We start from the raw sequence: 16,927 nt of genomic DNA on the forward strand, positions 1-16,927 counted from the left end.
GAATTTTCGCTTGTGTGATATGCACTTAAAGTAACTATCAAAGCAACTACAATACTAAAAAAGTAGATTGCATGGAATCTCATTGATGTATACATCATAAAAGTATAATAGATCTGCTCGATCAGAAATAACTTGAAAGAGACAGAAGTTGAACACTATCTTTCACATTCTCAGTGCATTCCAAAGCACTTCACATTAGTTCATTAATGCAAGCAGCACGGTGATACAGCGGTTAGCACTGCTGCTTCACAGTGCTGGGGATCCAGGTTCAATTTCCAGCTTGGGTGACTGTTTGAGCGGAGTCTGCACATTCTCCCCGTGGCTACATGAATTTCCTCTGGGTGCTCCAGTTTCCTCCCACAATCCCAAAGACATGCTGGTTAGGGACACTGACCAGGCTAAATTCTTCCTCAGTGTACCTGAACAGGCGCTGGAGGGGATTTTCACTCTAATTTCATTGCAGTGCTAATGAAAGTCTACTTGTGGCTAATAAATGAACTTTTCATCATGTTTAATGTGCATTCATTTTTGTTTTGTAGCCAAATGGAGTGAACAATTTCTATTGAATTCAATCCCATATATCACAGCAAGCCCTTTATCTTCTAACAATACCTTTGACAAAGTAGCACATGGTAGGTTGTTGCATAAGGTTGAATCTCACGGATGAGGTAATAAAAATGGATACAAAATTGGCTTCTGGTGGTTGTAGAGAGTTGTTTTTCAAACTGGAGACCTGTGACCAGTGGTGTGCCTCAGGGGTCAGTGCTGGGCCCACTGTTATTTGTCATTTATATTAAGGAGTTGGATGAGAATATAGGGGCATGTTTAGTAAGTTTGCAGATGACACTAGGATTGGTGGCATAGTGGGCAGTAAGGAAAGTTATCTCCAATTGCAACGGGATCTTGACCAATTGGACTAGTGGGCTGACGAATGACAGACAGAGTTTAATTTAGACAAACGCGAGGTGATGCATTTTGGTAGATTGAACCGGGGCAGGACTTACTCAGTTAACGGTAGGGCGTTGGGGAGAGTTACAGAACAAAAAGATCTAGAGGTACATCTTCATAGCTCCTTGAAAGTGGAGTCACAGGTGGACTGAGTGAAGAAGGTATTCGGCATGCCTGGTTTCATCAGTCAGAACACTGAATACAGGAGTTGGAATGTCTTGTTGAAGTTGTGCTAGACATTGATAAGGCCACACTTGGAATAATGTTTGCAATTCTGGTCACTCTATTGCAGGAAGGATATTATTAAACTAGAAAGAGTGCAGGAAAGATTTACTAGGATGCTACTTGCATTTGATGGATTGAGTTACAAAGAGAGACTGGTTGGACTGGGACTTTTTCTTCTGGAGCATAGGAGGCTGAAGGGTGATCTTATAGAGGTATATAAAATAATAAGGGGCACAGATCAGCTAGAGAGTCAATATCTTTTCCCAAAAATAGGGGAGTCTAAAGCTAGAGGGCGTAGGTTTAAGGTGAGAGAGGAGCGATACAAAAGTGTCCAGAGGGGCAATTTTTTCACACTGAGGGTGGTGAATGTCTGGAACAAGTTGCCTGAGGTAGTAGGAGAGGTGGGTACAATTTTGTCTTTTAAAAAGCATTTAGATAGTTACTTGGGTACGATGGGATAGATGGGTTTAGGCCAAATGCGGGCAATTGGGATTAGTTTTGGGGTTTAAATAAAAGGGCTACATGGACAAGTTGGGCCAAAGAGCCTGTTTCCACGCTGTAAACCTCTATGACTCTAATACTGCCATGAGACATTCAACGTCCACCTCAATACGCAGATCAGGTCTCAATTTGAAGTCTCAGCTGAAACATAGCAATTCCAAAACTGCAGCTATCTCATGAGTGCACCAAATTATGCAGTCATGTCCAAAAGCCCAGAAATGAAAATAATTAAGTAAAACCGAGCGCAAATTAAATTAAAATATCAAATGTATTTTGTTAATCCATCACGGGAAAGTGACGCCACAATGTGGATTAGGTGTATAAAATTTATTTACATGATACCAAGTACTTTCAATCTGAATTTATTATCCATCTTCACTTCATTCTGCCATATCTCTGGAGTAAGAGCAAAAACCAAATTTTCTTAGGTAAACCTAATCATTAGTTTGACCATATTTGGCAAATAGAAGTAAACTGCAGTGATTTGCTAACCTGGATTAAATTATAGAATCCCTGCAGTGCAGAAAGAGGCCATCTGGTCCACTGAATCTGCAATGATCATCTGATAAAGCATCTTACCTATGCCCTTACTCTATCCCATAAACTGCATATTTGCCATGACTAATCTACCTAATTTACACATCTTTGGGCACCAAGAGGCAATTTAGCATGGCCAATCCACTCAACCTGCACATCTTTGGATTGTGGGAGAAACCTGAAGCACTGGGAGGAAACCCACGCAGAGGGAGAGAACATGCAAACTCCACAGTCACCAAAGGCCAGAATTAAACCCTAATCCTTGGCGTTGTGAGGCAGCTGGGTGAACCACTTAGCCAGCGTTACCTGGAAGAGTCCATTAACATCACTGTATTAATTTAGTCATTACCTTTCCTTTTCTTTTGCTTGAGGGTCAATTTCGATGCACATGACCAGCACAGAGCATCTCCTGCTGGCCACATGTCTCCAGAAGTCACAGACACACCAGATGCTTGGACTTCATTGATATGCAACTGACAGGTATGGCCCTTCTACTAATCTGTGCATGATAAATGAGTCATTTGGTGTCCGTTGGTGAGCAACATATGATTCATAATAATTACATGCAATCTTGATTTAAACATATTTCTGAAAATGTTATCATAAGTGCACATGTAAGTACATAGCTTGTTCATGGAGGTTCTCACCTCACAGGTAAGGGTAGAGGGGGAAGAGGTGGCTGCCAGACAATCAAGGAGGAACAGACAGATAAACATAGGAGTCCTCTGAGATCATCTCACCCTTCAACCAGTAATCCATTCTGAATAAGGGCAAGAGTGGTTCCTCTGGGGAGTGCAGCCAGAACAAAGTCCACAGCTCAGCAGCTAGCTCAGCTGTGCAGGGGCAGGCAGGAAGCAGGGAAGGGGGGTTGTGGTGTTGGGACAAGGTTTGGGAAAACAATAGTAATAGGGGAATCTGTCATCAGGGAAATAGGTGATTCTGCAAGAATCAAGGATGTTTTGCTGCCTCCCTAGTGCCAGGGTCCAAGATAGCAGCTGCAGAACATACTGAGGGGATCGGGTGAACAACCAGAATGCATTTCTATAACTACATTGGTGGAATTTTGTTTTAATTTGTTTTTGCGGAAAGTTATTTCCAAGTCTGGATGGTGAGTGGCTTGGGTGAAATTCCAGTTGGTGGTGTCCCCATGTGTCTGCAGCCCTTGACCTTCTGGATAGTAACTGTCATAGGTCTGGAAGGTGCTGCCTGAGGAGCCTTGGTAAGTTCCTGCAGTGCATCTTGTAGACACTGCACACTGCTGCCACTGTTCATTGTGGTGGAGGCAGTGAATGTTTGTGGAAGGGATGACAATCAAGCAGGCTGCTTTGTCCTGAATGGTATTGAGCTGGAGTTACACTTATTCACCAAAAGAGACAGTAATCCATCACACTCCTGACTCCTGCCTTGCAGATGGTAGACAGGCTTTGGGGAGTCGGGAGGTGAGTTACTACAGGATTTGTAGCTTCTGACTTGCTCTTGTAGCCGCTGTATTTATGTGGCTGGTCCAGTTCAGTTTTTGGTCAATTGTAACTCCCATGATAATGGGGGACTCACAATGGTAATGCCATTGAATAACAAAGAGCAATTGTTTTACTCTATTTTGTTGGAGATGGTCATTGCCCTGGTACATTTGTGGCACTGATATTAAGAGCTACTTTTCAGTCCAAGCCTAGATATTGATCAGGTCTTGCTGCATTTAGACATGAAAAAAGCATGTCAAAAGATTTAGAATAGCTATAGAAAATAACAAGGAGAAATCAAAAGTAAAAATACTTAATTGGAGGAGGGCCAGTTTCAGAAGAGTGAGAACAGATTTAATAAGAACATAAGAAATAGGAGCAGGAGTAGGCCATCCAGCCCTTCGAGCCTGCCCCGCCATTCAATAAGATCATGGCTGATCTGTCGTGTCTCAGTTCCACACTCCCGCCCTCTCCCCATAACCCTTAATCCCTTCGCTTATCAAAAACCCATCAACCCACGTCTTAAAAATATTTAGCGAGGCAGCCTCCACCACCTCAACGGGCAGAGAATTCCAGAGATTCACCACCCTTTGAGTGAAGAAGTCCCTCCTCAACTCCGTTCTAAACCGCCCCCCCTTTACCTTGAGGCTGTGCCTCCTAGTCCTACTGTCCTTTCTGAGCGGGAAGAGTCTCTCCACCTCTATCCTATCCATCCCATTCATCATCTTATACGTCTCAATGAGATCTCCCTTCATTCTTCTAAACTCTAACGAGTACAAGCCTAGCTTACTCAGCCTCTCCTCAAAGCTCAACCCCCTCAACTTCGGTATCAGCCTAGTAAACCTCCTCTGCACTCCCTCCAAGGCCAAAATATCCTTGCGTAAGCACAGAGACCAAAACTGCACACAGTACTCCAGCTGCGGCCTCACCAATGCCCTATACAGCTGCAGCAAGACCTCCCTACTTTTATATTCAATCCCCCTCGCTATGAAGGCCAGCATCCCATTCGCCTTCCTGACCACCTGCTGCACCTGCAGGCAGGGTTTTTGCGACTCATGCACAAGGACCCCGAGGTCCCTCTGCACCGTCGCCTGCTGCAGTTTTTCGCCCCGTAAGTAATAGTCCTTCCTACCATTATTCCTACCAAAGTGTACCACCTTGCACTTGCCAACATTAATTCCATTTGCCATTTCCTGGCCCATTCGCCCAGCCTATCTAGATCCTTCTGCAGACTCTCCACACCCTCCGCGCAATTTGCCGTTCCACCAATCTTGGTGACATCAGCAAATTTCGACACCATACACTCAGTTCCCTCCTCCAGATCATCTATATAAATGGTAAATAGCTGAGGCCCCAGCATTTGTCCCAGATAAATTGGAATGTAAGACTAGCAGGCAAAACTGCAAATGGAAACACGGGCTATATCTAAAGAGTTTGAGTAGAGCCAAAGTATATTCCCAATGGGAAAGGGTAAGGCAATCAAAGTCAGAGGTCCCTGGATGATGAACAAGAATAAGATGAAACATAAAAAAGGGTGTATAGAACAGATAGCAAGTTAATAACACAAGTGAGAACAATTGAAAATATTTAAATTGAGAGGGAAGTGGAAAAGGCAATAAGATATTACAAGAGAGAGTAGGAAAAAGAATAACAGCTAACATACACACAAAGGCTGTGGATTTGTGGATAGCGATGAGGACCGTCAGAAGATACAGCAGGATATAGATCAGTTGGAGACTTGTTGGAGTGATAGCAGATGGAGTTTAATCTGGACAAATGTGAGGTAATGCATTCTGCAAGGTCTAATACAGACAGGAAATATTCAGTAAGTGGCAGAACCCTTAACAGTATTGATAGACAGAGGGACCTGGGTGTACAGGTACACAGGTCACTGAAAGTGGCAACTCAGGTGGAGAAGGTAGTCAAGAAGGCATACGGCATGCTTGCCTTCATAGGCTAGGGCACTGAGTTTAAAAATTGGGAAGTCACATTGCAGCTTTTTAGAACCTTAGCTAGGCCGCACTTGAATATAGTGTTCAATTCTGGTTGCCCCATTACCAGGAGGGTGTGGAGTCTTTGGAGAGGGTACAGAAAAGATTTACCAGAAATTTTCCTGGTGTGGAGGACAGGTTGCAGAAACTTGGTTTATTCTCACTGGAACGACAGAGGTTGAGGGGCGACCTGATAGAAGACTACAAGATTATGAGGGGCATGGACAGAATGGGGAGTCAGAAGCTTTTTCCCAAAGTGGAAGAGTCAATTACTGAGGGGCATAGGTTTAAGGTGGGAGGGGCAAGGTTTAAAGAAGACGTACAAGGCAAGTTTTCTTTTGCACAGAGGGTGGTAGGTGCCTGGAATTCGCTGCCAGGTAATTCGCTATCCACAAATCCACATGAAAGCAGATACAATAGTGAGTTTTAAGGGGCGTCTTGACAAATACATGAATCGGATGGGAATGAAGGGATATGGTCCCTGGAAGGGTAGGTAGTTTTAGTTCAGTCAGGCAGCATGGTGGGTGCAGGCTTGGAGGGCTGAAGGGCCTGTTCCTGTGCTGTAATTTTCTTTGTTCATATAATGGAATCCAAATGTCTTTGATAAGCAAGTAAATAATAAAAGGGCAGTAAGAGGTGGTGTGGGATCAAAAAGGGAATCTTTGTTTGGAGGCAGAGGGCATGCTGAGGTATACTTTGTATCTATCTTTACCAGGAAATAAAAGACTGCTGGGGTCGTAGTGAACAAGGAGGTAATTGAGATGATGGATTGACTAAAAATTGATTTTAAAAAAGGATGAATTAGAAAGACTGGCTGTACTTTAAATTGATAGCTTCCCATCTAGTCCTGATAACCTATCAAAGGTGCTGAGGGAAATAGGGGTGGAAATTATGTAGGTGATGGTCATAATTCTCTAATTCTCCTTAAATACTGGGTGGTGTGAAAGGACTGGCAAACTGCAAGTGCTCATAAAAGGTACGAGAATAAACCTAGCAAATAGAGATTAATCAGTTGAATTTTGGTGGTCATAAAGCTTTTAGAAACAATTGCACAGGAGAAAATTAATAGCTACTTGGACAAGCCATGGCAAATTAAGAAAAGCCAGATTGGATTTGATTACCTAATATGATAAGCTTTTTGAAAGGCAACAAAAGACAGTTTATGAGGCAAGTGCAGTGGATGTATAGTACATGGGATTCAAAAAGTGTCCCATAATAGGCCTGCCAGCAAAGTTGAAGCCCATGGAATAGAAGGGGCACTGGCAGCATAGATTTAAAGTTGAGTGACAAAAAAACAGGGAGTAGTGGTTAATGATTGATTTTCAGACCAGAGTCGGTACTCAGCTTACTGATTTTATTGATATATATTAATGACCTAGGCTTGTGGGTACAGGGCATAATTTCTAAATTTGCAGACATTAACAAAACGTAAAAATATTGTGAACTGTGAGGAGGCTGGTGATAGACTAAAAGACATAGACAGGATGGTAGAATGGGAGGACATATGGCACGTGAAACGTAATGCTGAGAAACATGAAGTGATACATTTTGCCAAGAAGAATGAGGCAAGGCAATAGAAAATAAAGGATGCAACTCGAAAGGGGATGCAGGAACAGAGGCACAAACCATTGAAGGTGGCAGAGAAAGCTGAGAAAGTGATTAAGAAAGCATATAAAATCCTGGGTTTAAAAAGGTAAGGAAGTAGTAACAGATTTTTCTAAAACATTACTTCAGCCTCAATGGGAATAATGTCCAATTCTGTGCACCATAAACAAGGAAGAATGTGAAGCATTTGGAGATGGTTGAATCATGGGCCTTCCAGCTAGAACATAATTCTGGCAAAGGAGGTGGGATTTAAGTATGCCACCACCAAGCCTAATTAAATGTCCTTTCAATCTCATCACCTCCAGGAGCAGAAGGTCCCACTCTAAAGGCAGCATCTCTTGCCACTGTCGCGCAAGAAAGGGAAATCAACTCCTCTTTCATCCGGCAATACGTGCAGATTTTACTACACTTACGTCATGAAGGTGCATCTGTAGATTGCCATCCACCTCCTGAAACTTTCCATCATAGGCCCTTCATCAGTCCTTCCAGATGTCCTCAGCCCATTGCCCATTGTCCCAATGACTGCTTCTTCCCACTGTCCCACTGCCTGCTCTTTCCCACTCTATGATTCCTACTCCTTGCCAGACATTTGGCCGCTTCCTGCTTCCCCCTCTTCCTTCATTATTCCTTCCTTTCCCATCACCAATTTTCCCCAATTCCACCATCCATTCCACTGTTCCTTTCCACTCTCACCATCTATTTCACCACTCCCTCCCATTCAAGGGAGAAGCAGCTAAAGGAGCAAAATAAATGCTACAATGGGAGCGGTTGCAGGGGAAACAGCGAAGAGAACTGGAGAAGCGACTAAGGAAGTGGGGGATAGCAGCGAAAGAGAAAGGGAAAACAGATAAAGGAGTGGAAAAGCTGCAAATGAAGTGGAGAAGTAGTGAAGAAAGGTGGACAGAAAAAAAGGGAGGAATTGTGAAGTCAGTGGGTGGAGCAGGAGGTAGCCAGAACACTGTTGTGTGTTATTTTCGGTCTTTATTCAATCTGCGCCATCTTTAATATAGATAATTGCCTTGAGGAACATTGCCGCCAATCACATAACAGGCACAGTTTATGTGTATTCAGGGTGCCCTCTGCATTTGCAGCATCAGCAGATGTAGCTTGTACTCCTTACATTGATAACATATATATATTAGCACCTACCAATGGTTGTAGTTGGATGGGCTGCTCCCTTGCAATTCTTTTTTCTCGAGCCTTTGTGTTCTGGCTAAACTTCAAAGCAAAAGGATTCTGACTTATCTGTTTCGGTGCCGTGGAGATTAGTCTAGCTTGCAGCTCTGAAGGATCAATGTCTAAATTTGGAGGGTTAAGGCTTTCCCCAATTTTCCTTCGTTTCTTTTTAGCATGTGGTGGCAGACATGCTGATGTATCAGGAATTTCGAACATTTTGTGCTGTAAAGATAAATGAGAGAATTGTAAAACAAATCGAAGTTCAATCAATATCACAACATTTAAAGATGTTGCATGCTTCTTTTACTTTCCTTAAGTGAAAATAAAAATGGCCTCAGTGAAATCCTTTAAATGTACATTTATTTTATACTGAGAATAATTAGGTGTTTGATTTTCATTGTGGACTGTGCTTCCTCCTAACAAGCAAAAACAGAGAGATGAAAAGCAATAAAAAGTCAATTGTGTTTGTTGAGTTACTAGATCAGAAACCCCAAGGTATATTATGGAGTTAGACTAGACCCCAACAATCTGCTATTTTGGCATTGTGTGGATAAGATATTCCACTCCAGGCTTGATTCTATTGACAAACTAGGGAGCTTTTAGCAAAAGAGATTTTAATTTATAGCGTTGTATAACTATAACAAATGCATTAGCTTAACATTTAACATTTGACATTTGAATATTATTTAAAATGGCAAGATAAAATCTTTAACTGCCAACCAAGAGTTCCATTTCAAGCAATATTCCTCTTACAGACTTAAACCCTGCTTTGAAATCAGTTAGCAAATCTTTCTCTCTCTCTCTGGAGCTCCCAGACTGCCTCCTGTCACAAGTAGGCTTACATTAAAACTGCAATGAAGTTAATGTGAGAATCCTCTGGTCATCACACTCCAGCACCTGTTCAGGTACACTGAGGGAGAATTTAGCATGGCCAATGCACCTAATCAGCATGTCTTTTGGACCATGGGAAGAAACTGAGGATCCGGAGAGAAAATCCATGCAGACTTGGGGAGAACATGCAGACTCCACACAGATTGTGATCCAAGCCAGGATTCGAACCCAGGTCCCTGGCACTATGAGGCAGTAGTGCTAAGCACTGTGCCACCATGCTGCCTCTCTAGACTTAAGGATAGCTTATAGGAAAGAAGAGATGAATAAGTTGGCCAGTTAGTACTTGAGACACAATAATGGGCAACATATAGAAGTGTGAATTATTTATTAATTATGTGGTGTTATAAAAGATTAGAACGTAAGAATAACATGTTATCAAATACCCTTAATGAGTTACAATGTTCTAATTGACACTCCCTATCGCTTCTATGGAGTGCATCCCATGTGGCTTCAACAGAGGCATACCGTGCAGTCCCTTGTCCTGACTTCTCAGACACTATAGCATGAACCCTCTGAATTTCAGAACACAAGGGACCATCAGTGACAGCACCGTTTGCCTCAATGCAGAGTAAAATTCAGCCAGTGGGAGACTGAGAGGCACATGTCAGTTAAAACATTAATGGGGATAGCGGGGGACAATTGATAAGAAGTAGGACTACCTTGAGTGAAGTTCACATTTTCATGTCCGATTTCACCATCTCCTAGGCCAGCGTCACTGTAGTCAGATTTGCACTATATTGTGGGCCAGCTTGATGAAGATTAGTGGTGCATTGCAAAGCCATAATAGATATCTGTTATCCTGTTTAAATCAGTTGGCATATTGGTATTTAAAGTTCACACAGCCATGATCATGGCCTGCATCTGCTCATTTGAGATTTATGCTTAAACTCCATAGAAATGGACACACTGTCCACAGCAAAGAATCTCACAATTACCTGCACCACAAATCTACTGTTATTCTGAGTTGGATTCCTCCATCCTCTATACTATAGTGGAATCTTTACGACGAACCTCTGTCATTACCTTGCAAAACAACTGATGTACCTCTATAATTCTGTTTCCAAATTATAATAATCTGTAGGAAAATCTCTGACAAGTTTAAATGTAGGTTGAATGTTCAGTAAGATGGCCAAATAAAAAAGGCCATGGATTGAGAGGATGAGGTGGAAGTGGAGAGCAAGAAAGCACATTACAAGTACTAATAATGGGTGCAGAAATGACTTTTGTCAGTAAATGTTCATGTACAAGAGAAAGGCATTCCAATAATGCAAGAAACAGATCTCACAGCAGTAGTCCTAAGAACACAAAAGAGCAAGTAGAGGTCATTGCTTGAGTAGATTAAACACAAATAAAGAACAAACCTTGAAGCAGAAGCCTCAATGATTGTTAAGTTTTTGCATTTGACAACAAACTTGAGAATGAACCAATAAGAAAGGCAAAAGAAAGGTGAGGGAGTGGATCAAAAGTGGTGATGCTGAAACTTAAGCATTTGTAGAAGAATGGAATCAGCTTGGAAAGTGAGAGGATCCAATCGAAGCCAGCGAATTACACGCAACAGCTTCTTTTCTCATTCCTGCACTATTACCTCAAGGGCTTATTTTTGCCATTCTCTTATTCCTCATCTGCATGTTGATCTTTAGCAATATCATCCAAAAAAGGTCAGGTTTCATTTCTACACTGACAACAGTGAGCTCCACCACACCACCACTTAAGAAGAAATTGTAAAAAAATGACTGGCTTTCTTTCCATTTTATACCTTTACAATAGTTACTAATATGTAAATACAGCTGTTTTATGAACACAGCAGTTGGGCAATTTCCTTGGTAGGTTAAATCACTTTATTGTGAAATATGTTGGAAACCTTATTTTGATATATGGTGGACCAGAACATTTTTAAAATTAGTTTGAACAACTTGATTGGTATGTCTTTTTAATAAATTTGCCTATCAGAAAATGAAAGTTAATCAATTCAAATCACAAGTAAATTTGTCATTCAACAACTCAGCTGGAATAAATCAACATTGAACTGGAAAAAATGAATATCAGCTGTTTAACTGTAATGAATATTAAGAAATGCGCTTACAAGAAATTGCGATGCAGAAGTGTAACAGAGAAAGATGTCAATTTCAGCCAATTACTTTGAATTAATTAAGTATGATAGAATTTGGTGTAATTTTGCTTATAATTAAACACAAATATTTATTTTCCTTTCTTGTTTGGGAACCTTTTGACATGAGCTTCCAAACATATTGCCATTTCATCACCAGGCTCACTTACTTTTAAACAAGAACAGAAAATCCTAAAAAATCTCGACAAGTTCGACAGCATCTGTGGAGAAAGAACAGATCTAACATTGAGAGTCTGGATGACCCAACAGACTTGAAGCATTAGATCTATTCTCTTTCCACCAATGCTGTCAGATCTGCTGAGATTTTCCAGCATTTTTTGTTTTTGTTTCAGATTCCAGAATCCATAGCCTGTCCCTGCCCTTGTCTCAGCTCATCAGTTGCTGAACCTCTCATCATGCCTTTGCAACATCCAGTCTGTTCCAGTGCTCTCCTGGCTGGCTTTCCATCTGCTACCCTCCATAAACTTGGGTTGAGATTTTCCAGCTCCACTGCTGTGGATGTGGCTAGCCTGTCAAAAGACCATTGACTTCAGTAGTGCCTCCTGGGCAAGACTGGAAAATTCCTGCATTGAGGTCATCCAAGACTCTGCCAGCTTTATCCTAATTCAGAAAAATACCTGTTCATCCTATGTTCAATGAATTCTATTGGCTTTGGAGTCAGCACTAGGTCTAGTTTAAAATTTACATCCTTTTCTTGAAATGCGTCCATGACTTCACCCTTCCTCATTTCTATATCAACAAGGGCTACAACTATCCTCCTTTTCTTGCCCCTTGAACATCCCCAGTTTTAATCATTTCACCAAAGGAAGCCATGCCTTCAGTTGTCTGGACCGAAACTCTGTAATTCCTTAATCCTCTGAAGACATTGTTATGATCCCAGTTGATGTTACTACCATAGTGTATATCATAGGACCCTACAATGCAGAAGGAGACCTTTTGGCCCATCGAGTCTGCACCCTCCACAATCCCACCCAGACTTTATTCCCATAACCCCGTGTATTTATTCTAGCTAGACACTGGATGGAAAGGTCCCAAAATGAAATACTGACTCAAAAGACCACAATTTTTATTTTGTTTAGAAAATGTGGATGAACAGTCTCAGGACTGTGTTTAGCTTTTCACAACAAAAAAACAATTATTAAACATGAAAAATTTGACTGTAATACAATACTCTCACTCTCACTTATCTTCACAAATGTACACAGATTTTATAAATAACATGGGTTATAAGATATAACTTATGCTATAACGTTCTCAGTAAATGCACAGTAGTTCAACTATGGTCAAATACACCCCACTCTGAAACCAAGTGGCAGTTGCCACCCAATCAAACTTCTGTGGATTTCTCCTCAAATCCCCCAGATGATCATCACATGAATGTTTCCAAATTCCACTCTCTGAAAAACACTCCTTAGAATTTTCTTCCAAACAATGCTTTCTCTCATCTGTTTTAAGTACAGGTCGACTTTCAGAATTTCCAACTTTCCTTTCAGTATTCCCCTGCCTTGAACGGCCTTGTGCATTTAAACTTCCGCACAATCTCAGCCACAGCAATAGAATACAGGCTGGAATAAGGTTACCAACTTGACGATTGCTTGGGATATCTTGTTTCTTGTTGGCCTACTGCATCTGTGCTTTTCAGCTCTGTCTTTAGCTTCAATATCCTGTACCTTGTTCAAATTCCAGTTCCTTTGACTTCAATCTTCCTGGGACTTTTCAGTTTGTTCTCTGGTTTCTCGATGCAACTGTTGTTGAGTTTCTGGGATGTGCTTTCTTTCCATTGTCCTGCATTTCTTTTGCTTTTACCGGAGCTATGAAAGCAGTTTCATCTGTAGTTGCTAAGGACCTACTGCCTTGGGTTCCGTTAAAAAATATACACAAAAGGGCTTTCCAACTTAAATGTAGCCTGGTTGCTAAGCAACAGCTCAGTTTTTCTTCAAGCTTATTTGCTTTTCACATCATAAACTCTCAAATTGCAATGCAGATACAGTTTGAAATGAAACCAATATCTCCATATATGCAAATACTTCCTTTGACATGAATCCAAGTAAGGTTTTAACCCTTTCTTACATAGAAATACTAAAGTAAATTCACTTAAATCTCTACCTTATTTATAATATCCAACAATACAAACAGATTGTTTAAACTATCTCTGCTTCCTCACAATATTCCTTATACATACATCTTTGGCCAAGTTTCTGGTTATCTATCCTGATATCTCTATGTGGCTCGGTGTGTAAATTTGTTTGATAAGGGGTCTGTGAAGTGCCTTTGAACATTTTACTTTGCGAATGTTAAACTAGTTATATTTTGCCATGCACTGACAAAATTCCTCTCCATACTAACTGCCAGAAGATTTGTGTTCAAGGTATATTTGTGTGCAGCACCAGAATATAGACAGTTACAGCACAAAGAATCTTCTTGCAACTCATCACCTGTGAACGGACTAAATGGTAGACAGGAAAAGACCTGCTGGTACACAAAGCCTGACCTCTTGTGTAATGTTACTATTAAACATCATGATGTTAATACTTCTAATCACCAGAGGACATGTAATGTTACATGTTATAATAAGAATGGCAACACAACATTTCAAGTGTACTTAATTGATTGTACAGCCTGTTTGGACATGCCAAGATCATGAAAGGCACCATATACATGAAAGTCTCCCTTTCCAATCTCTGGGCATTGGCTAAAACAAACAAGAATATCTTCAAACCAATTCAACAGCAACTTTACATTTCTATAATGCCTTCAAAAGTGAAAGTGGCCCACAGTCTCCTCCCCCATCACTCACCATTCCACACTTCCTTTTCCTTTCCCACCTTCCCATCCCTCTCCCGCCCCCTTCCTTCCCCAACCCTCTCCCCCTGCCCCTCTCCCACCCCACCCCACCCCTGCCCCTCTCCCAGCCCAACCCTCCCACCACCAAACTTCTTCCCTACCCCACCTCACACTTCACCCATCTCGCCCCATCCCTTCCCACCTCGTCCCTACCCCAGACCCTCTTCCAACCCACAGCTTCTCCCCCAAATTCCTCTCCCACCCCACCCTTTCCTCAACCAATTCCCATCCCATCCCTTTCCCCCCAGACCACTCCTTCCAGCCATCTTTTCCTCCCATCCCTGTCTCCATTCCTTTTCCTTTTCCCCAGCCCCACCTCCCCTCCACCCTCTCCCCCGCCCCCACCACCCTCTCCCCCGCCCCCACCTCCCCCCCACCCCCACCACCCTCTCCCCCGCCCCCACCGCCCCCTCCACCCTCTCCCCCGCCCCCACCCTCCCCTCCACCCTCTCCCCCGCCCCCACCCTCCCCTCCACCCTCTCCCCCGCCCCCACCCTCCCCTCCACCCTCTCCCCCGCCCCCACCCTCCCCTCCACACTCTCCCCCGCCCCCACCCTCCCCTCCACACTCTCCCCCGCCCCCACCCTCCCCTCCACACTCTCCCCCGCCCCCACCCTCCCCTCCACACTCTCCCCCGCCCCCACCCTCCCCTCCACACTCTCCCCCGCCCCCACCCTCCCCTCCACACTCTCCCCCGCCCCCACCCTCCCCTCCACACTCTCCCCCGTCCCCACCCTCCCCTCCACACTCTCCCCCGCCCCCATCCTCCACCCCATCCTCTGCCCCGCCCCCATCCTCCACCCCACCCCCATCCTCCTCCCCCAACTCCCCATCCCCCACCCCCATCCTCCTCCCCATCCTCCTCCCCCGCCCCCATCCCCATCCTCCTCCCCACCCCCTCCCCATCCCCGCCCCCATCCTCCTCCCCATCCTCTCCCCCGCCCCCATCCTCCTCCCCATCCTCTCCCCCGCCCCCATCCTCCTCCCCATCCTCTCCCCCGCCCCCATCCTCTCCCCCGCCCCCATCCTCTCCCCCATCCTCTCCCCCGCCCCCATCCTCTCCCCCATCCTCTCCCCCGCCCCCATCCTCTCCCCCATCCTCTCCCCCGCCCCCATCCTCTCCCCCATCCTCTCCCCCATCCTCTCCCCCGCCCCCATCCTCTCCCCCGCCCCCATCCTCATCCTCTCCCCCTCCCCCATCCCCTGCCCCATCCTCTCCCCCGCCCCCATCCTCTCCCCCGCCCCCATCCTCCTCCCCATCCTCTCCCCCGCCCCCATCCTCTCCCCCGCCCCCATCCTCTCCCCCATCCTCTCCCCCGCCCCCATCCTCTCCCCCATCCTCTCCCCCGCCCCCATCCTCTCCCCCGCCCCCATCCTCTCCCCCGCCCCCATCCTCATCCTCTCCCCCTCCCCCATCCCCTGCCCCATCCTCTCCCCCGCCCCCATCCTCTCCCCCGCCCCCATCCTCTCCCCCGCCCCCATCCTCATCCTCTCCCCCTCCCCCATCCCCTGCCCCATCCTCCTCCCCCGCCCCCATTCTCCTCCCCCGCCCCCATCCTCCTCCCCCAACTCCCCATCCCACCCCCCCCACCCCTCTCCATTCCCCTCCCCCCCACCCTCTCCATTCCCCTCCCCCCCAACCCCCCCACCCTCTCCATTCCCCTCCCCCCCACCCTCTCCATTCCCCTCCCCCCCAACCCCCCCACCCTCTCCATTCCCCTCCCCCCCAACCCCCCCACCCTCTCCATTCCCCTCCCCCCCACCCTCTCCATTCCCCTCCCCCCCCAACCCCCCACCCTCTCCATTCCCCTCCCCCCCCCACCCTCTCCATTCCCCTCCCTCCCCCAATCCCCCCCACCCTCTCCATTCCCCTCCCTCCCCCAACCCCCCCACCCTCTCCATTCCCCTCCCCCACCCCATTCCCCACCCCTCCCCCCCACCCCATTCCCCACCCCTCCCCATTCCCCACACCCCCACCCCTCCCCATTCCCCACACCCCCACCCCTCCCCATTCCCCCCACCCCCACCCCTCCCCATTCCCCACACCCTGACCCTCCCCATTCCCCACTCCCCCCCACCACCCCAACCCTCCCCACCCTCCCCCCCACCCCACCCCCCCCACTCACCCCACCCTCCCCACCGCCCCCCCCACATCCCCCACCCCACCCCCCCCCACCCCACCATTTCCCCCCCACCCACCACCCCCCATTGCCCCCCCACACCCGCCACCCCCCACTGCCCCCCACACCCCCATTGCCCCCTACACCCGCCACCCCCCATACCTGCCACACACCCCCCCCACCAGCCCTCAATCCCACACCCCCCACCCACCCCATTCCTCCCCACCCACCCCCCAACCCCATTCCTCCCCCCCACCCCCCCGACCCCATCCTCCCCCCCACCCCCCGACCCCATTCCTCCCCCCTCACCCCCCCGACCCCACTCCTCCCCCCGACCCCACTCCTCCCCCCCACCCCACCCCCCCACTCCTCCCCCCCACCCCCCCCCCCCACCCCCCCCACCCCCACCCACCTCCCCCACCCCCCCACCCCCACCACTCCTCCCCCCCACCCCCCCACCCCCCCACCCCCACCACCTCCTCCCCCCACCCCCCCACCCCC

At 46.2% G+C, this 16,927-nt stretch overlaps 1 protein-coding gene across 1 annotated transcript in view; it reads right to left on the bottom strand.

Annotated features, from left to right (window-relative positions):
* dnah6 (dynein, axonemal, heavy chain 6) overlaps positions 1-16,927 on the bottom strand; it is a 300,004-nt gene that overhangs the window by 281,507 nt on the left and 1,570 nt on the right. The window contains exon 2 of the mRNA XM_080188484.1: positions 8,417-8,665. Coding sequence (XP_080044610.1) covers positions 8,417-8,665 — 249 coding nt within the window. The remainder of the gene's footprint in view (positions 1-8,416; positions 8,666-16,927) is intronic.

Source organism: Carcharhinus amblyrhynchos, chromosome 5 (genome assembly GCF_965287045.1).
Source record: "Carcharhinus amblyrhynchos chromosome 5, sCarAmb.v2.hapA, whole genome shotgun sequence".
NCBI lineage: Eukaryota > Metazoa > Chordata > Chondrichthyes > Carcharhiniformes > Carcharhinidae > Carcharhinus > Carcharhinus amblyrhynchos.